Source organism: Pelophylax lessonae (assembly GCF_965119305.1).
Source record: "Pelophylax lessonae genome assembly, chromosome: 12".
Lineage (NCBI taxonomy): Eukaryota > Metazoa > Chordata > Amphibia > Anura > Ranidae > Pelophylax > Pelophylax lessonae.
The window spans coordinates 118,459,102-118,480,066 of record NC_138779.1 but is presented as its reverse complement, the minus strand read 5'-3'; the positions used below and the strand labels follow the sequence as shown (position 1 = coordinate 118,480,066).

Below are 20,965 nucleotides of genomic sequence, written 5' to 3'. Positions count from 1 at the left end.
TCAATTTCATCTACAGCCTGTGTCCTTATCAGCTGATCTCTTAAGCACTAAAAAGGGGGTAAAAGTCCCCCAAAATTAATTGGCTATTGAGTTCACTACATTTTTGGAATAAAACCTCTTTTTTGGATGTCAACATTTTCATGTGGTGCTTGTATCTTTTGATCCAATGCTACCTGTAAAGCAGATGTTGAGATACATGAGTGTGTATATAACTGTTGCTTTGATACACACTCAATAAAGGGGTGTATGCAGGGCAGGGGTAATCAATAGCTAGGAATGTGGAATGCCATTTAACTATTTTCATTTTTTCTTTAATTTAGATTAAAGTTATAAATTTAAATTAATTTTATTTTAATGTAATTTATAATTTTAGATTCACTTAAAGAGCCGGAGGACGGCAGCTGGAAGGAGCTAAAAACATATTTTCTAGCTTACTGTAATTGTAAGTTTAAACATTTTGTTGTATTAACCCAGTCAAAAGGAATGTAGCAAATAGCATGTATAAATCGCATTATTCAAATATTGTAAAGATACTTTTCAGAAGTGTATTTGTTAGAAACTGATTTTTAAAGTCCACAAGTCAAACTTTTTTTTCGTTCATAATCTATAAAGCAGGGAATGGTTAAAACTGCCATCTCTGTTCAATTTATAAAATTTCTCTGTGGGTAAATAGGTGTCCCTTTAGGAATAATTCCTTTGAGATTCACCCTGTCTCACCACCAGTGTCTCTGGTGAGACAGGGTGAATCTCCCTAGTGGGAACATAGACAGCAATAAAAACCTGTAGGGAGTTCTCACTCCTCACTAATTTATCCTTAACTAAAAAACAAACGTGTTGAGTTTAGATAAAGCTAAAGGTACAGAACAAATACATTTAGGCATATGTTTTTAAAGTGTTGATCTCTTTAAATACCAGCATATACCAAGTGCCCCTGGTGTAGCTTACCTTATGTCAATTATCTCCAAGAGGGCATTTATTACTAGTACCCCCCTGACGGCATATAAATATTTTCCAAACAAATTATGTTTTTGTTTTTTAAATATTCAAGAATACATTATCAGGTCCATCTGAGATATATCTTTATCATCTGCTAAATACTATACCGAAATAATGAATTACCCCTTATCATGCAAAACATTTCCACTGGTTATGAGCATATACTGTAAAAAAAGAGGTCATGGGGAGCCACATCAAAATTATGTTCAGTGAGGACACTTAAAAAACACAAAGGCTGACATTTCTGACTTCTTCTTCCCTAGCTGTCACGGTGATCTTGTTTTAATACTTAACTTATTGATCTGCTACAAGTAAACAGATAGGAACTTCTAAAAATCCCCTGACTTTCTTGCTCTGCATACTTGTTGCAGGTCAGTAAATTCAAACGCATTGAAACCAAAGGATTAGTGAAAGAGTGAGGCATCTAGCACTTAAAGAAGAAGGTCATTAATGATAGGTTAGGTTATAAATGACAGCTCCTTTACTTCTTCCATTGAGGATTTATTTAAAAGAACATAAATATGAGAACTGCCATTCAAAAAGTTTTTTAGTTTTGAATAGAGTGGAGGAGGATTAGACCCCTGTCATGTTTTAATTGCTATCTGTGCCCTCATTAGGGAGATTCATCCTCTCTGTTTGTCCTGCTTACCATTATCATTGAAAGTGAAAGTAAGAGAAGATGCCAAATTTTGGGTTGCCCCCCCCGAAAAGTAATACATATGTCTTTGGCCAATAAGTGTATATTGGCGATAGTTATCGGCAATTGGTAACGGTTCCTACTGTTTACCATTGTCATTGAAAGTAAAAGAAAATCCCCAAATTTTGGATTGTCCCCAGAAAATTAATATAGGGGAAATCTTCCAATGGGGACACTAGTTTTGGTGACCTGGGGTTCCCTAAGAAATTCCCTTAGTTTTCAGGGATTTCCTCTCATTTCCTGTTTGGCTATGGGACAGGGAGTAGAGAGAAATCTCCTGAATGGGACACAAATGGGGGAAAAAAATCTGACAGGGGTTATAAAGCTCTCTTGCTCTATGCAAAATGAAAAAAAAAGTTTGCCTATAGTTCTATTTTAGGTACTGTACAATATAACATTTCCAGACACTACAGGGAAACATATGAAGCCCAGTTTCTAGTTTACAGAAGTGTTGTTTTCTGTAGCTGGCCATGTTATACTACTGTTATATTTCTTTTTAGCATACTGGGCTACTGTACTCTGATAGCCGAAGGTGGCTTTCAAAATACCTGAACATCTGATTGGATGCAGATGCTGCTTAGCCAAAAATTGTATGCTGTCTACCCGTACCAGCAGGCACCTCTGACAAAAGTAATTTGAACAATTGACTTTTGTTGAACAGAGCAGGGCCAGCAGAGCCATTGACTGAGCGAATTTCACTTTCTTCACCAGGAACCAGATGAAATTCGCTCAGTGTATGGCGAGCTTCATATTTGTTAATAAACAGTATATGGCAGATGAGCTGTGCAAAGTACCCGGTGTCAAGGCTGTCAAGTTAATTCCATCTCTTGCATTTTTTAGGCCATGTAAGGTCAAATATTAGCTTATTGCCTCATTTCTATCTCATATATTTTATACAGTATATCTTCAACCTCAACTGTTCTCAGGAATGCAGTTCAAAAGGAACCCAACACATCAGCATCCTAGTTTATCACCATGTAATGCATCTGGAACTAAAACTCCTATCCAAGTGCAATATTTTTCCCTGAAAATGCATATAAGGACTTAGCATGAAGCAATAAAAATAATTTCCTGGCAATGATTTACTCAGCTCACCTGGGCACATTAATCTCTCTACCCCGTGGACGTCGGGAGGCCTTATTAAAGGCAATCTTGGCTCCGATGGCCACGGCTAGAGTAAAACTAATGACACCACAGATGACATAGACGGTGCTATTGGTCTGGTCAGCATGTCCATTATTGTTCAGCTTGCTGTTAGCACTGGTGGTAATAGGCTGGGTTGTGTGTGCCCAGAAAGGACTGTTATAGTTTTTACAGCTGTCCTGGTCCAAGCGCTTGCTATAATGCTCACAACAAAAACGGTAATGACAAGTGCCACAGCAATAGCGATATGTACCCGTGGTACAGTTAAAGGTGGCATCATACTGTCCCATCACATCATAGTACCCATAGCACATTTCTGGTACAATCCATCTCTTTCCTGATGAGGTATTCTGGGATACCTGTGGTCTTTTTATGTGTGCAAGAAGCATTGGCATTGCCTGGGTTTGGTTCTTCTGCCATTGACTCTGGCCATTGCCAACGCTAAGTGCTGAGTGCACACCAAGAGCATCCAGAGTAACACTAAGCAACACTGTCAAGAGATGATACATGGCAGTTCAGAACTGTAGGGTCCAATGGCAGTAACAAATATAATTCTCTTTCTGATGTATGAAGGAAGAGGCCTTTGTTGTTTGGCTGTGGTGCTTTAGAAGTCTTCACATGACAAATAATGAAAGTCTGTGTACTTCGGACTCACTTCAGACTTCTGTTTTTGCTTTAATAAACTTTATAAAAAGTTGTCTTCATTACAAAAAACAATGACTCCAAACAAATCCTGAAAGAAATCAGAAAGAACACATTAGAGAAGCAGACAGTACTGATGTACTCTGAAGAGTCTTATAATACTTCACACCTTTTTACTTTTATCTGAGTGGCATTATGACTACAGGCAAAAAAACATTCAGTTGAATAATTTGAAAACTTAATTTCATAGAGTTGTGATACTCTAGTTCAGGGATCCTCAAACTACGGCCCTCCAGCTGTTGCAGAACTACACATCCCATGAGGCATTGTAAAATGCTGACTTTCACATACATGACTAGGCATGATGGGAACTGTAGTTCTTGAACAATTAGAGGGCCATAGTTTGAAGACCCCTGCTCTAGTTGAACAGACCAGACAGGGCTGTTTTTACCTCACAATAGTCATAGGGCAGTTCTTGGCAACTTGTGGGTACTTATTGACTGAAGAACTATAATTAAACCAGTTCTTTGCCCATGTAGGTCAAGGCAATGGGTTTGCTTTAAAACTCCAGTTCTTTGGAAGCATATATTTGGCTTTCCTTAACTCCCTTATTGCTTCTTTTAGTTGCTGGAGGTGAAAATATTGGACCAGGAAGATAGTCAATCCTGTGGAAGCTCCAACTAGAGTTTCAGCTAGGGCTTACACAGGAAAGTCTTTCCTTCATCCTAGTGGCTGAATAGAGCACCTGGGAAACAAAAGGACGGTAAGTATATACTGCTGGGAAAGGAGGTGGGGAAATTAAAGTTCACCTGTTGCTTTGCCATTAATGGCCAAATTAAACATTTGCTTTAATGTAGAACTTAGCTCACCTAAACAACAATGTGGTTGATTTGCTAAAACTGCAGAGTGCAAAATCTGGTGTAGCTGTGCATGGTAGCCAATCAGCTTCTAACTTCAGCTTGTTCAATTAAGTTTTGAGAAAAAAAGTCAAGCTGATTGGTTTCTTAGTAGAGCTGCACCAGATTTTGCAGTCTCCAATTTTAGTAATTCAACTCGAATGTCTTACTTTGTCCTTCCCTCTGCCACAAATACTTAAAATGTGTAGCACTTTCAGGTTTATGGCTTAGGCCGGGCCCCGCTGCCTCTTGGGGTTATGACTAAGCAATCCGCCATGTAAAATGTGTCAACTGTAGCCTATCCTGCACTATTGCCCCATGTCTGAAGAATAAAGGACCTTCTTGGATTACAACTGCGGTGTGCGACCAGTTTTCTTCTCATTTGCATGCCTCCTGTGGTTGCTAGGTCACAGCTATCCCAAAAGGCAGTGTGTTACTTAGCGCACAAATGCAAAAGTTGCAGGGTACCCCAGGGACCATCAACCAGAAACTAGCACACAGATGGACCACTGGTCTCTGATAACTCCCAGATGCCTGGAAATGACTGATGGCAGGTCTACGCATGAACTGTTTTCTTTTCACATGGAAGTGCAGAACAGGGGCCTGAGGAGGGTGGGGGCAGGGCCAGCCCTACAATGAGTCCTGCTGGGACCATGGGACCCAGGCAGCACTTGGAGATGGGTGGCAAATTGAATCCCGGCCGGCTCTCTCCATCTCTTCTATTTACCCAGCCAGGCACTCTGCTGCCCCGCAATGCGCATACTCCATGTGGCTCATGTTTCCCAGCTGGCCAGCCCAGTCTGCGGACATCGTCCGCAGCTGGAATGCGGCTTCCAATTGCTGCCTGTGAGGCCACCCTCCCGCCTGCATGTTTACACATCAGGAGGGACATCTCTGACATTCTCAATGTTGCCATGAAGGGGGGTGCCCACATGATTGGCTGCAAGATCGGCCTTCTTTGTATGGTGTATCGCATGTGATCTGCCTGTGTGAGCTGAGCAGAAGAGTGAGGGTGCAGAGGTAAGCTCACCAAGAGGTAGGGTGGCTGCGAAGCTAAGTTTGGCTGTAGTTAGCATAGAAGTAAAGTGCTCTTAGCTGAGAAAGGAGAAGATCTCCTTTTTCATGTAGCACTGACCTACTGAGAAATTGGACTCATCAAGATAACACAGCTCACAGATACTCTCCCATGTGTGTACAGAGCATCAGTGTGCAACACCCATCAAACACAATCTACCCAGGTGACACCACGTGGATCACGTTTGCTTCTCCAGCATTGCCAACCTTCAGCCAAAACTGCACCTTCCCTATCTATAGAGCAGCACAAGGATACGATATGCCTTAGTGCACTGTGCCAATCCCCATTGGCCCTCCACTTCCATCCATTCCAAGCATTTGTAGTGTGTATGTTATGTGGGGTGGACTAGATAGAAGGCCAATGGGGATCATCACATCAGAACTGGTAGACCTGTCATGGCAGCTTCCCACCCCCCTGTACTATCCCCCCCTGACCCCTTGTACTGTGCCCTCCTCACACCCTGCATTGTGCCCTTTGCTTTCCTGACCCCCTGTACTGTACCATGAATGCTCCTGACCCCCCCCCTGTACTTCACCCTGGTGTCCCCTGGCCTCTGCCATGCTGATCCATGGCCTCTGCCCTGTTGATCCAAGTACTGCGGCCTACTGACTCCTCTCCACTGCCCTGCTGATTCCCAGTCCTTTGCCCTGCTAATGCCCAGTCATTTACTTTAGTGATACCCAGTCCTATGTCCTGCTGATGCCTACATACAGTCAGGTCTATAAATATTGGGACATCAACACAATTCAAATTTTTTTTGGCTCTATACACCACCACAATGGATTTGCTTGAACTTCAGACTTTCAGCTTTAATTTGAGGGTATTTACATCCAAATCAGGAGAACGGTGTAGGAATAACAACAGTTTGTATATTTGCCTCCCACTTTTTAAGGGACCAAAAGTAATGGGACAGATTAACAATCATAAATCAAGCTTTCACTTTTTAATACTTGGTTGCAAATCCTTTGCAGTCAATTACAGCCTGAAGTCTGGAATGCATAGACATCACCAGACGCTGGGTTTTATCCCTGGTGATGCTCTGCCAGGCCTCTACTGCAACTGTCTTCAGTTCCTGCTCGTTCTTGGGGCATTTTTCCTTCAGTTTTGTCTTCAGCAAGTGAAATGCATGCTCACTCGGATTCAGGTCAGGTGATTGACTTGGCCATTGCATAACATTCCACTTCTTTCTCTTAAAAAACTCTTTGGTTACTTTTGCAGTATGCCTCGGGTCATTGTCCATCTGCACTGTGAAGCGCCGTCCAATGAGTTCTGAAGCATTTGGCTAAATATGAGCAGATAATATTGCTTGAAACACTTCAGAATTCATCCTGCTGCTTTTGTCAGCAGTCACATCATCAATAAGTACAAGAGAACCAGTTCCATTGGCAGCTATACATGCCCACGGCATGGCACTACCACCACCATGCTTCACTGATGAGGTGGTATGCTTTGGATCATGAGCAGATCCTTTCCTTCTCCATACTCTTCTCCTCCCATCACTCTGGTACAAGTTGATCTTGGTCTCATCTGTTTATAGGATGTTGTTCCAGAACTGTGAAGGCTTTTTTTTTTTTCAAGAAAAATAAAACTTTTATTGAGAGTAAGCAGAACATTGTACAATCACCATATATAGAATACAGACAAGACTTTCCACTATACATGAGTACAATGCACGTATAATAATCCACAGAGCAAAAAAGACAAATCATTCAAACTCAAGCGAAACTCAGAAGTTATACTATGTGTGTTCTACAGCAGTGAAAAAGTTTATCCTCAAAAGGAATACCACATCCAGGAGTCAATATACACGTCATAGCTACATGCACTGCAGGCTCATTGCTATAAACTATAACCTTAGAAAACTTCCGAAATATTTAGAAACGTAGTAAAGGACGGTGGGGTACGGGTAAAGTGAAGGCAGATAAGGGAGGGAGGGGAAAGGTACGGGAAAAAGGGTTAGAAGAAACCAAAGAGAAGAAAAGAGGGGGGAAAGAAAGACACTTCACTGCATACAGCCATCTGCAACACTCTGAATGTACCCAGTTCAGGGGCGTAACTACAGGGGTTGCAGGGGTTGCAATTGCTACCGGGCCCCATGCTCCAGGGGGCCCGGTAGCAAACCAGTGGGTGAACTTCCAGGATCTCAAAGGTCACACTTGCGACCGGGCCCTGGCATTGCACCACTGTGGGGAGGCCCCAAGATTGCAGGAAGGGGGCCCACTGCAGAACTTGTGAAAGGATACTGCTGCGGGACCATAATAAAAGGCCATGCAACGAGAGTAAAGAGCCCCAGGAGTAGTGGGAAGAGCCCCGGGCTTGAAGGGAAGGGCCCCGTCAGGGGTCTGGGGGGCCCTTCATGGTTTCTTGCATCGGGGCCCTGAAGGTTCTAGTTACGCCTCTGACCCAGTTCAACCCTCTAGGAGCCTATGCATTACCAATTGCGGGAGAGCCAGAGCTGGGTCATCCAGCCAGGGCTGCCAGAGTGAGAAGAACTCCTTGTGGGCCTTCCTATGTTGATATGTTAATTTTTCTCTAATTAAGGAATTATTGACCTGTGCAATCCATTGTCTTACAGTTGGGACCCTGGGGGAGATCCAGTATCTAGCAATAAGCTTCCGTGCCACGTACAGCAACCTAAGAATAGCTACATGGGCAGTAGGGGTCAAGGATTCCACCTCCAGGGCTCCAAGCAGACTACAGGGTCATGCAATAACTGAAAGTTATATACTCTGGATATTGTGTCTATAACCATTGACCGGTATCGGAACAATTTGGGGGCATCACCACAGCATATTTATCAGAGTTTTCTGTTCTCTCTCACATTTCGGACAAAGGGGGCTGGGTCTACGGCCCCAGCGGTGCAGTCGAACAGGTGTTCTATATGCTCTATGGAACAGGAAGAGATGAGAAACCTTTTGTGAGGCCGAGACCGAGACCAAGGGAATTGAGGAAAGGCACAGCTCCCATGTCTCTCCATCAATGGGACCAAGATCACCCTCCCAGGCCACCCTGGCCGGGAGGGTGGCCGAGTCTTGTATGGAGCCCAACAAGGCAGCATATATGTCAGAGATCATACCCTTCTTATCAGAGGCCTGCAATACATCTCCCACCAGTCTGTGGGGGGTGAGTTGCAGTGTATAGATCCTGACTTGGGCGGAAATGGCATGTCTTAGCTGCAAATATCTAAAGAAATGCTGTCTGGGGATATTAAATTCTCGTTGCAATTCCTGGAAAGATTTCAAAACCTGTGCTCTGAAGAGCTGTGTCATGAAACATACCCCTGACATTTTCCAAATATCCGCACCTTCCAAACGGCACAACTCCCTATAATTCCGATTCTGACAGATTGGGGTCTCCGGAAGGAAGCCCCCTACTTGGAGCATCCCCTTGACACAGCGCCGCACCATCCAGAGGAGGACAATCATTGGTATACCTGCCTGTAAATGTGTGAATCCCACCTCCAAATGGACAAGCACTGGGTGAGGAGAATCCACCGGAACCAACAAGGCTCCAATAGGGTCCGATGAGTCCAGTTTCCCCCAGCCTCCCATGTGTTGAACCTGAGAGGCCAGGAAATATACCCGGGGATCCGGCACCGCCAGCTCGCCACTATCTTTTCCCATTTGAAGGGTATTTAGTTTAATTCTGGCTACTTTTTTACACCATATAAGCTCTCGAAACTGAGATTCAATCCTACGGGACACCTCCTAGGTGTCCACACAGGAGCATTGTGGAAGATGTACAGGAGCTGAGGAGCCCACACCATCTTAATTAGGTTGATACGACCAGCAACCGACAATGGCAGTTTGCACCAACTCGTGCACTTGGAGCGGAATCTCTGCAGCAGAGGTACCAGGTTCAATTCCAGATAGCTGGCAGGGTCTGGGGACACCTGTATCCCCAAGTATTTAATTCTGTCCACCACTCTCACCGATGCAGCGCATACTGGGAGAGGGCGGAGAGAGGTTCCAGGGGCATCAGCACTGTCCCAGTTGATGGAGAATCCTGAAAGCGAGCCAAAATAATCTATAAGGGACATTACTGCACGAAGGGAGTCCTGAGTGTCACCTGGATAAAGCAGGGTGTCATCTGCGTACAATGAGACAACATCCATACGGGTGCCCGTCTGAAACCCACAATCCCAGGAGAGGCACGAACCCGCGCCGCTAAGGGCTCCAGAGCCATGGCGAACAGCAATGGAGATAGCGGGCAGCCCTGACGGGTACCTCTATGCAGACGGAAGGGTTCAGACAGCTCACCATTGAATCGCAATCTAGCTGTAGGGCTAGTGTAAAGGACTTGCACCCACTTAAGAAAGGTCTCACCCACCCCAAAGCAACGAAGCACTGCCCAAAAGTATTTACATTCAACACTGTCGAATGCCTTAGCGGCATCCAATGAAAAAATCGCTCTATTACCTGGGTTAATTACCAGTACCTGAAGGTTCAGACTGGTCTCTGTGTATAATCTTGTGGATGACTTGGGAAAGCCTAGACGCTAGAATTTTGGCCAAGATTTTAACATCCACCGTGAGAAGGGATATGGGTCTGTAGGAGTCAGCCAAGGTCGGGTCTTTGTCAGGTTTCAGAATAAGGACAATAATAGCCTCAGACATAGATGTGGGCAACCTCCCCTCCCAAAATGCCGTGTTATAGACCTGGAGCAACAGGGGCACTAATTGCTCCGCATACCGTCCATAAACCTCCAAGGAATGCCATCAGCCCCCGGAGAATACCGTTCTGAGCGGATTACAGAGCAGTGTGTATGTCGTCCTCCGTCAGGGGAGCACTAAGCAGAGCCACGTCCGAGGCCGAGAGAGTAGGCAGCCCACAGTCACCCAGGAAATTCTCAATTTCATGGATATCTGCCGGAACCTTGGAAGAATAGAGGTCCGTAAAAAAGTCACATAAGACTCTCCCTATGTCAGATGTGGCATGCCCCTGGGCTCCCTGAGAGTCTGTAATTATGGGAATGAAAGGTTCCAGCTGTTGGGCCCACACCATCATAGCCAACATATGTCCGGTGTTCTCCCCCTCCTCAAAGTACCTCTGCTGCAGTAGGAACCGTTTATTCTCCGCCCGCTGTAGCGACACTGTATTAGACAGGGTCTGCGAGTGTCCTCGGATGGTCTATCAATATAGGAAGCCTCCGTCCTAACTACTTCTGCCAGTTCCGTAGTTTCCCATTCCTTCGTGTTAGTTTTTACCTTGTTAATTATGCAAATAAATTGCCCTCTCATAAATGCTTTAGCCGCATCCCACACCACCCCAATCTCAGCAGTATGCAGATTTTGTGCCGAAAAGGAGGTCAACTGAGGCGGTAAGGGGTCAGGGCTAGGGAAAAGTGTCAGCCAAAATGCATTAAGTTTCTACAGAGGCTTGCCCCGCTTAGCAGGGAGGGCCACGCGAACCCAGAGCGGGGAATGGTCAGAGACCAACCTCGGCTCGTAGCCCGCCAAAACTACCAAGGGCAATAGACGGTCATTGCCAGCCCCATGTCAATCCAGGATAAGCCAGAGGGAGCAGCCGAAAAGCAAGAAAACTGCCTCACCCCCGGATGTCCCATCCTCCATACGTCCGTCAGTCCGAGCTCCCCTGTCAGGCGGGCGAAGGGTGTCAGGCCCACCGTCGCCAAGGGATCCCCTGAGCGCAGAGCAAATCTATCCTGTTTGGTATCCAGTAATGTATTATAATCTCCCAACATCAACAAGGGGACATCCGGGAACTTGGCCACCTGTTCCAAAATAAGTCCGATCACCCCAACTGAGTAAGGGGGTGGGACATAGACCGCAACAAGTACGCAGGTCAGTCCCACCACCTGACACAGCAGAACAACAAAATGACCAGCTGTGTCAATCACAGTGTGGGAGCATGTAAATTGTAAACCTTTTCTAACCAGTATGTAAACCCCTCTAGAATAGCTAGAATAGACAGAATGATATTGATGACTAAACATACTGGGCGCCAAGGTAGGCACGACATTCGGAGGTATATGGGTCTCCTGCAGGCACACAATATCAGCCTGCAGTTTCTTAACGTTTCTGAGAACTGCCGTCCTTTTAATGGGGTTGTTGAGGCCCCTGACATTCCAGGTTAGTATACACACAGTGTCATCCATGGGATAGTTGCAGGTGCAGTTCAACAGTAGGATTTTCATAGGAAGACCTGATTGATAGTATACAGGCCGCCACCGCACATTCCATGCAGGGGCTGTGTCGTGGGGAGCATCCAGGAGGTCAAACCGGTTCAGATAGGAAGAGAGTAAGTCCCGCTCCACGATTGGAGTGGCACAAAGATCAGCAACAGTGATGGCCAGAGTGTTGCAGTGTGATGGCACTCAATACAGGATGGAGGTAGTGCAGTGAAGACAAACTTAGATAAAGGGGAAGCAGGGGCACAAGGGGGATTCACGTCTGCCACGTGAAGGGACAGGGGAAAGGCATTGGGGGTTCGTCCAACCAGTGAGGGACTACAGTTGGCATAGTAATTTCCTCAAGAACAGTGAACAGTTCTGAACTTATATCAGTAGGTGTTACAGGGTGGCGTCCGCCTACCCAGGAGTTTAACTGAAACGACTAGTCCATTCTTCCAAGCAACTTCGCAGACCCATAGATGGAGCGGTTCAAAGTGCCATTAGCAATAGAGGATTATTTACGGAGCCCGTGTCTGGGTGAAGCTGCCGCCCTGAGTGCCTTGCCGTTAGCGTACAGCCATTGTGCAGCAGAAGTAGGTTTGTCAAAAAACAGGGCCTCATCTCTAGCAAGGACTCTAAGTTTGGAAGGATACAGCATAGCATATTGGAGATTCAGATCCCTGAGCCTTCTTTTCACGTCTCCAAATTTAGCCCGTTGTTTCTGTACTTCCGCAGAGTAGTCAGGGAATAGAGAAATTTTTGCATTATCAATGGCTAGTTGCCCTTGCATACCTCGTGCCTTGGAGAGGATAGTGTCTCTATCTTTGTAGTTGAGAAGTTTGAAGATAAAGGTGCGAGGGGGGGCACCCGGGGGAAGAGGGCGCATGGGTACTCTGTGAGCTTGCTCCACGGAGAACATGGGGGTAAAGGAATCCTGCCCAAATGTTGAGGTGAGCCAATGTTCAATGAAAGCAACAGGGTTCTTTCCCTCAGCTTTTTCTGGGATGCCAATCGCTCTGATGTTACTCCTTCTCATCCTGTTCTCCAGGTCGTCTATTCTGGCAGCCTGTTGTGCAGATAGCAGGGCAGTATGTTTGACCTCCTGTTTTAGGGGGGCCATGTCATCCTCCAGGGAGCTAACCCGACCCTCCACAGCTGATGTTCTCTCCCTTAATTTCTGCATGTCATGGCGCATGAATGATATTTCTGCCTTGACCCCTTTTAATTCAGCCGTCAAGGCCGTAATGGAAGTATTGCAGGTGGTCACAGCAGCCATCACATCTCGAAGGGTGGGCTCAGAGTCAGGCAAGGGGGATGATTGCAGCCGGGCCTGGTCTGCACAGGCCGAATCCCAGTCATTAAGCTGCCCTGATAGTTCCCCCAGTGGCACTGTGTCATCGGCATCGGAATGTGAGCCAGGGGACACACTTGGTGAGGCCCCGGTAGACGAGGGATGGTCCCGAGGAGCCGGCTTGGCGAACAGCTTTCCATGTATTTCTCCCTTTGGGAGGCGCACTGCAGGGGAGCGCCATCTTGGGCCGGCATGGCGGGGGCAGCTTTCCCATCTTTTGAGCGTTTGGCCATATCGGAGTGACTCACCAGTGTTCCACGGGTGGTAAGGCAGGTCCTGAGGTCCACCGGAGGTAGGTAGGGTGTCGGATCAGGCGGTTAGCAGGATAGTTTGCAGGAGTCTCGGCAGAGCTAGCGGTGCACACGTCCTATCACATCCGCGGTTCGGCCACGCCCCCGTGAAGGCTTTTTTTAGATGTTGTTTGGCAAACTCTAATCTGGCCTTCCTGTTTTTGAGGCTCACCAATGTTTTACATCTTGTGGTGAACCCTCTGTATTCACTCTGGTGAAGTCTTCTCTTGATTGTTGACTTTGACACACATACACCTACCTCCTGGAGAGTGTTCTTGATCTGGCCAACTGTTGTGAAGGGTGTTTTCTTCACCAGGGAAATAATTCTTCGGTCATCCACCACAGTTGTTTTCCGTGGTCTTCCGGGTCTTTTGGTGTTGCTGAGCTCACCGGTGCGTTCTTTCTTTTTAAAGGATGTTCAAAACAGTTGGTTTGGCCACACCTAATGTTTTTGCTGTCTCTCTGATGGGTTTGTTTTATTTTTTCAGCCTAATGATGGCTTGCTTCACTGATAGTGACAGCTCTTTGGTTCTCATATTGAGAGTTGACAGCAACAGATTCCAAATGCAAATAGCATTACCCTCACATGCAGCATCACATGGCTGGGCGGAAAGGATGGGCATACAATCAGGGCCGCTGATAGGGCAGTACAACCGGCCCTGTTGTATCAGGCCTGGGCTCCATCAGCTATACAAGGGGCTCAGCCAGCATCACACTTAATTTCTGCATGTTAAAAAAAAAAATAGGTTCTTCTAAACTTTTTTCTAATTTTTACTTTCTTGGGGGCTGTAATTACATTTTCCTGGGTCCTCTAATATCAACAGAAGGGCCCAGAAGGTGAGTGCAGTGGCAGGACTTTTTATTTTATTTTTGGGGGCGCATGTATACATAGCGTGCAGTCCCATATTGATTTGCTGCCATACAGTCCTGGCTGCTGCTGTCCACTGCCTTGCCTGGCGGAGGGATATAATAATGCTGCTCTGCTCAGCCCCGCCTCCTGTACTCAGGTGCCGAGAGTGATGTAAGGCGGCAGACGGCTCAACAGCTGACAGGGAGCAGCAGGAGGACAGCTTGGCTGCATTGGACACAGTGAGTGAAGAACAGAAGATAGGGTCCTCACTGTGTCCTATGATCATCAGCATGAAAATTACACAGGCTGCAGGTGCCTTTTCACAGTGTCACATGGCTGCTGGGGGTGCTGACGTTATTAAGCTATGGCTGTACTGAGTGTTACTGCATAATAAATTCAGCACCCCCAGCAGCCATGTGACACTGTGACACCTGCAGCCTGTGTGATTTTCATGCTGATGATCATAGGACACAGTGAGATGCTACTTTAAACTTGCGTTTCGGGGACAGTAAACATGTGCAGTCAAACAAACTCCCCTTTAACCGCTTCCCGCTCATTGATGGATCGGTGTTCTGTCAGAATAGCGCTATCTATCAGATTCTGCTACCGGTGACGTACGGACTAGAAAAACTTACTGCGCATGAGTTCCAACATGGCCGCTATGCATTCCGATAGGTTTCCTAATGTGACAGAACATGAAGCAGCGGCGGACATCTTCTTACACCCACGCAAGTCTTGAATTTTACATTTATTTTAGCAGTAAACTCACCTTATATACTAAAATAGACTATTTCACCGCGACCGAGTGAAATAGTCTATTTCACTATATAATCAGTTTGACGCTAAACAGTGCGGGGTGTACCAAGATGACCATCACCACCTTCTACCTGCAGGTTTCTCGCTATACGTACTAGAATACAATAATACAAATATAATGCTGTTATTTATTCTATAAGGTGAGTTTACTGCTAAAATAAATGTAAAATTCAAGACTTGTGTGGGAGTAAGAAGATGTCCGCCGCTGCTTCCTGTTCTTTCACCTTAGGAAACCTATTGGAGCGCATAGTGGCCATGTTGGAACGCATGCTGCATGCGCAGTAAGTTGCTCTAGTCCCTACGTCACATTTGGTAGCAGAATCTGATAGGTAGCGGTATTCTGACAGAACACCAGCACGTCCCTGGATTGGAAGGGTGATATCTTGGTCATCCCTGCAGCATTATAGCCCCAGTCACCTTGCACAAAGTATAAGTAATCCTAGTGGCTAAAAAGTCACTGGATTACTTTTACAGGTGTTGTGGATTTCATCATTTTTGGTTTCTGTTTTATGTAATCAAGCCATTACCGGTTTGAACAGGCATCTGATCACTCTGATCTTGGTTTGATCAGATGCTTTGGAGGCCAGAGGAGAGACATGGGGTATAAGAGACCCCATATATCTCCAAAAAGAGGACCTGTCATGGCCCATGCTATCACAAGAAATGTTATTTATCCTTTCTGATAGCAATAAAAAAGATTTTGAAAAATGTAAAATACAGTGTAAAAAAATGTAATAACATAAATAATAAAATATAATGTAAAACCTTTTTAAAGCCCCCATCCCCCCTTGCTCATGTGTAATTGCAAACATGCACTTTGGTCCCGCACGTATATGTAAACGGTGACAAACCTGCATTTTGTTTTGAGGCGGGGACATGGATGGGGTTGAAGGGGGCCCCATCAGGTAGGCTGTACAGGGCCCCATCATTCCTATCAGCAGCCCTGCATACAATAGTTGGGCTCACTTGATGCAAGCCTGTGACAGCCCTTTAGTTTTATTAACCCCTACCACCTCAGAAAATTGCACGTGTGGGATCATTGATAGAGGATTTCATCTAACATAAGAGGTTTCCTTATTGAAAGTTATGTCCCTTGTGCTGATTTTTCTGTTGTTTGGCTGCACTTAGCCTCTAAAGTAAAACTAAAGATTGTTATTGCTCTTTGCATCCCCTGTAAAGGAGGGTGAAGGAGATTCACTCTCCAACTGTACTGATCTCCAATGTCACCGGGAATGACAGTGAGGGTAAATCCAACATTTTGAGTTGGCACTAGAACGTGAATAGAAAGGAACTCTTCTGATAAGGAGTCCTACACACCTGAAAACTGTCTGAGAAGGGATATACCCCATATTGGAAAGATATCTTCACTTTCTGTTGAGTTTCTGGGACAGGAGGTGAAGGGAAATCTGCCTAAAAAGACAGAGATGGAAAGGAAGCTGACATTGGTTTTAGTCTTCAACAAACTCTATTCAAAATGATAAGAAAACTGTTTCTGCTTTATATACTGTATATTTTAAACCATTTTTATGTCATCCAAATTTTCTCCTTTGAACTACAGATCTCCCCTCCCATGTTGTGATGGAAATGAGGAAAGGGGAAGGTGTTTGTAGTCCAAAGCAGACAAACAGCCTAGTTTGGCCACACTGCTCCTTGTTGGATACAGAATGGTAAGTGAAACTTGTCACTCTAGGATATGAAGTGTGTTACTTTCAGAATAGTCAGGTAAATTAAAGGTAAAAGCCTGCAAAAACAAAACAAATGCAGCCACCACATATAAGGACTGGTAAGCTGCAATATATATTATGTTATATAGAAGAGGAAAGGGAGAGGTGTTCTGTTGTCCCAAAACACTTCCTGTCCTGGGATGACTCACTCACTGTACTGTATCTATGGTGGAGCAGTGTTGCCACCCTGGGAGAGGAAAAGGTTTAGAACTACAGAACATCACCCTTTCTCCTCACCTCCATAACATAGGGGGAGGTGTTCTGTGGTCTAGAGAAAGAGCTGTGAACAATGCTCACTGGTAAGAGTTAAAAGAAGCAGAGAGCATAATTATCAGTTCTCAAGAATCAACAGGTATTTTTTTGCACTTATTTAAAAGATACAAGAAAACACTTTAAATAGGATGTTTTCACAGACCAAATGAGAGAAAAAAGTGGTTTAACCACTTACCGCAAAGTGACGTAGGGGTACGTCGGCAGACTTTGCAGGGTTATACCGGGATGATGCCTCTAGCTAGAGGCACCATCCCGTTACTGTGGTTTACAGCCGACGGTCGGCTTTCCGTCCGTAAGGACCGATACGACTCGGGAGCCGCTCGATCGTTACCCAGGTGAGCGGAAGGGGACAACCCCCCCCCCCTCCCGCTGCCTTCCGTGACTTTGCCCGGGCCTCCTGTCCCACCGGGAGCCCCAAGCACCCAGCCGGTACGTCCACGGAAGCGGCTTCAATTGGGTCTCCGATGGCGTAACCCGGAGGCGGCGTCCATGACGTCACTTCCGGGTTACTCTGCTGCAAGAGGCGGCAGATTTAAAAAACGACTGTATTCAAAAAAGTTTTCGGTGTTTTGAATACATGGAAGTGTAGTGGAGGGATCGAGGGTCTTTTAGACCCTCGATCCCTCCATAAAGAGTACCTGTCACTATATATTGGTGTCACAAGGGATGTTTACATTGCTTGTGACAGCAATAAAAGTTATCAGATTTTTTTTTTTTAAATACCTGTAATAAAGTTAAAAATAAAAATAAAATGAATAGTAAAAAAAAAAAAACTTTAGCCTCCCCCGTCACCGTTAGCTTGCACACGAAAGAAAACGTATACGGAAGTCGAGCCGCGAATGAAGAGTGTGAGCAATAATTTGAAAAAAAGAGCTACACTCTAACTCTAAACTGGTAACCGTTAAAACATTTTAAAACGTCGCCTGTTGAGATTACTATTGACCGTAGTTTGTCGCTATTCCATGGGTGTGCGCAATTTTAAACCGTAACATGTTGGGTATCTATTTACTCGGCGTGACATCATCTTTCACAATATATATAAAAAAATGGGCTAACTTTACTGTTTAGTATTTTTTAAATGCAGTGAAGTGTGATTTTTTCGTAATTTTTCCAAAGAAATGGCGTTTTAAAGACCGCTGCGCAAATACCATGTGACAAAAAATATTGCAATGACCGACATTTTTTCTCCAGAGTCTTTGCTAAAAAAAATATATATATATATATATATATATATATATATATATATATAATGTTTGGGGGTTCTAAGTAGTTTTCTAGGAAAAAATACTGATTTTAACTTGTAAACAAAAAGTGTCCGAAATAGGGCTGGGGCTTAAGTGGTTAAAGCCAAAATGTTTTTTTTTTTTTTTAATATACCTTAACCACTGCCCGCCCTATAGGCAAACGATGGTGGGAAGGTGGTCACATTGTCCTGATCGGACGACATATGACGGCGGCAGGATAATGCCCTATGCGGAGATCGGTGCTGCGGTGTGTCACTCTGACACACCGCATCTCCGATCTCGGTAAAGAGCCTACTGATGTAGGCTCTTTACCATGTGATCAGCTGTGTCCAATCACAGCTGGTCACATAGTAAATATGCGGTTGATCGGCTTTCCTCAGTTCGTGCCTGACAGTTCGTACCAGTGCAGACCCTTGGTGCCACTAGAACCACCAGGGATGCCCACCCTTGACCCCAGGGATGCCCACCATGGCCTGGCCACCAGGGATGGCAATCAGGGCTCAGGTAGCCCACCAGTGCCCTCCCCATCAGTGCTGCCCGCCAGTGCCCTCCCCATCAGTGCTGCCCACCTGTGCCCATCATTGCTATCTATCAGTGCCGCCCACCAGTGCCCATTATTGCCCAGCAGTGCTGCCTATCAGTGCCCATCAGTGCCACCTATCAGTGCCCATCAGTGCCGCCTATCAGTGCCCACCAGTGCCGCCTATCAGTGCCCACCAATGCTACATATCAGTGCTACCTATCAGTGCTGCATATCAGTGCTGCCTATCAGTGCTGCATATTAGTGCCACCCCATCAGTGCCTCCTCATCAGTGCCTGTCAGTGCGGCCTTATCAGTGCTCATCATTGCAGGAAAAAACGTATCTATTTAGAAAAAAAAAAATGTTCTCAAATTTTTCGATCTTTTCTTATTTGTTTAGCAAAAAAGAAAAAACCTTGCGGTGATCAAATACCACCAAAAGAAAGCTCTATTTGTGGGGAAAAAAATACAAAAAATTGGTTTAGGCACAGTGTTGCATGACTGTGCAATTGTCATTCAAAATGCAACAGCACTAAAAGCTATAAATTGGCCTGAGTGGAAAGGGGGAAAAGTGCCCGATATTGAGGTGGTTAATGTATTCCTTGCATTAAGGTAAAAAAAAAAAAAACACCCAAATGCTCCTAAATGTCTATTTACCAGCTGCAGTGTATGAGGCCTTATAGTTTTCTGTACCATTGCACAGAGCAGGTGAGTATAACATATTTGTTATTTTAACCACTTGCCAACCACGATTTCTGCAGACGGTTGGATTTTTCATGAAACTAGTCTGAGCTGGTCATATTCTATTACAAGGGATGTTTATATTCCTTGTAATAAGGAATAAAAGTGATTAAGAAAAAATCAATTGGACAGTGTAAAAATAAAAAGTAAAAGAAAAAATAATAATAATAATAAAAAAAAAAAAATTGAAAGCGCCCCATCCCTTCATGCTCGCGCGCAGAAATGAGCGCATACATATGTCGCGCATGCATATGTAAACGTTATTCAAACAACACATGTGCGGCATCGCCGCGAAGGTTATAGCAAGTGCAATCATTCTAGCACTAGACCTCCTCTGTAACTCTAAACAGGTAATCTGCAAAGCCATTTAAGCGTTGCCTATGGAGATTTTTAAGAACGGTAGTTTGTCGCCATTCCACAAGCCTATGTAATTTTAAAGTGTTGGGTATTTATTTACTCAGCTTAAAATCATCTTTCACATTATAAAAAAAAAACAATGGAGTAACTATTGAGTTTTTTCTTTTTTCTTAATTCCTAAATGTGTATTTTTTCCAAACAAAAAGCGTTTGCAAAACCGCTGCGCAAATACCACGTGACATTGTAATTGCAACGATCGCCATTTTATTCCCTAGGGTCTCTGCTAAAAAAAAAAGTATAATGTTTGGGCGTTAAAAGTAATTTTCCAGCGAAAAATACTGATTTAAACTTGTCAACAAAAAAGTGCCAGAAAAAGCCTGGTTGGCAAGTGGTTAATAAAAAATAAAAAAAGAGACCCTTTAGTAACACTTTAAAGTTAATTGTTAAGGGTTACATACATTTTAACCACTTTAGAACTGGAGGATTTTCCTGATTTACGTCCAGGCCACTTTTTGCGATTCGGCACTGTGCGACTTTAACCGGTTGCCGACCGCCGCACGAGTATATACTGCGGCGGTCAGCCCCGGCCAGGCAGAGTGACGTATCGGTACGTCACTCGCCTGTCACTGACTTGCGAGCCTATTGCAGGCAAGTCAGTGCGTGTGACCGGCGGACTCGATGTCCGCCAGTCACACTGCGATCGCTCCTGTGAAGGGAGAAAGACAGAGCAGCTTGTGTAAACAAGCTGCCTGTCAGTTCTCCCTGTGTAAAAGTGAAGATCTGTCCGTTCTACTATGTAGAACGGTGGATCTTTGCTTTTACACCAATAGGAATGTCCCTACACAGTTAGAAGCACGCCCCTAGGACACACTTAACCCCTCCCTGTCCAATAAAGTTAACCCCTTCCCTGCCAGTGTCATTTTTGCAGTAACAGTGCATATGTATAGCACTGATTACTGCAGTAATGTCACTGGTAACCCCAAAAGTGTCAAAAATGTCAGTCAAGGGTCCGATCTGTCCGCCGCAATGTCGCAGTACCGAAAAAAAAATCGCAGATCGCCGCCATTACGCGTTAAAAAAAAAAAACACCAAAAATGACAAAAATCTTTCCCTTTGTTAGTAAACGCGATAACTTTTGCGCAAACCAATCAAAATACGCTTTTTGCGATTTTTTTTACCAAACATAGGTAGCATAAAACAAATTGGCCGAAAAATGTT

The 20,965-nt window shown here is 44.9% G+C and overlaps 1 protein-coding gene across 2 annotated transcripts in view; it reads right to left on the bottom strand.

Annotated features, from left to right (window-relative positions):
• The window catches only part of SHISA7 (shisa family member 7), a 299,202-nt gene that overhangs the window by 92,560 nt on the left and 185,677 nt on the right, over positions 1–20,965 (bottom strand). For both annotated transcript variants that reach the window (XM_082274062.1, XM_082274063.1), the window contains exon 2: positions 2,789–3,569. In XM_082274062.1, coding sequence (XP_082130188.1) covers positions 2,789–3,345 — 557 coding nt within the window. In that variant the 5' untranslated portion in view covers positions 3,346–3,569. The remainder of the gene's footprint in view (positions 1–2,788; positions 3,570–20,965) is intronic.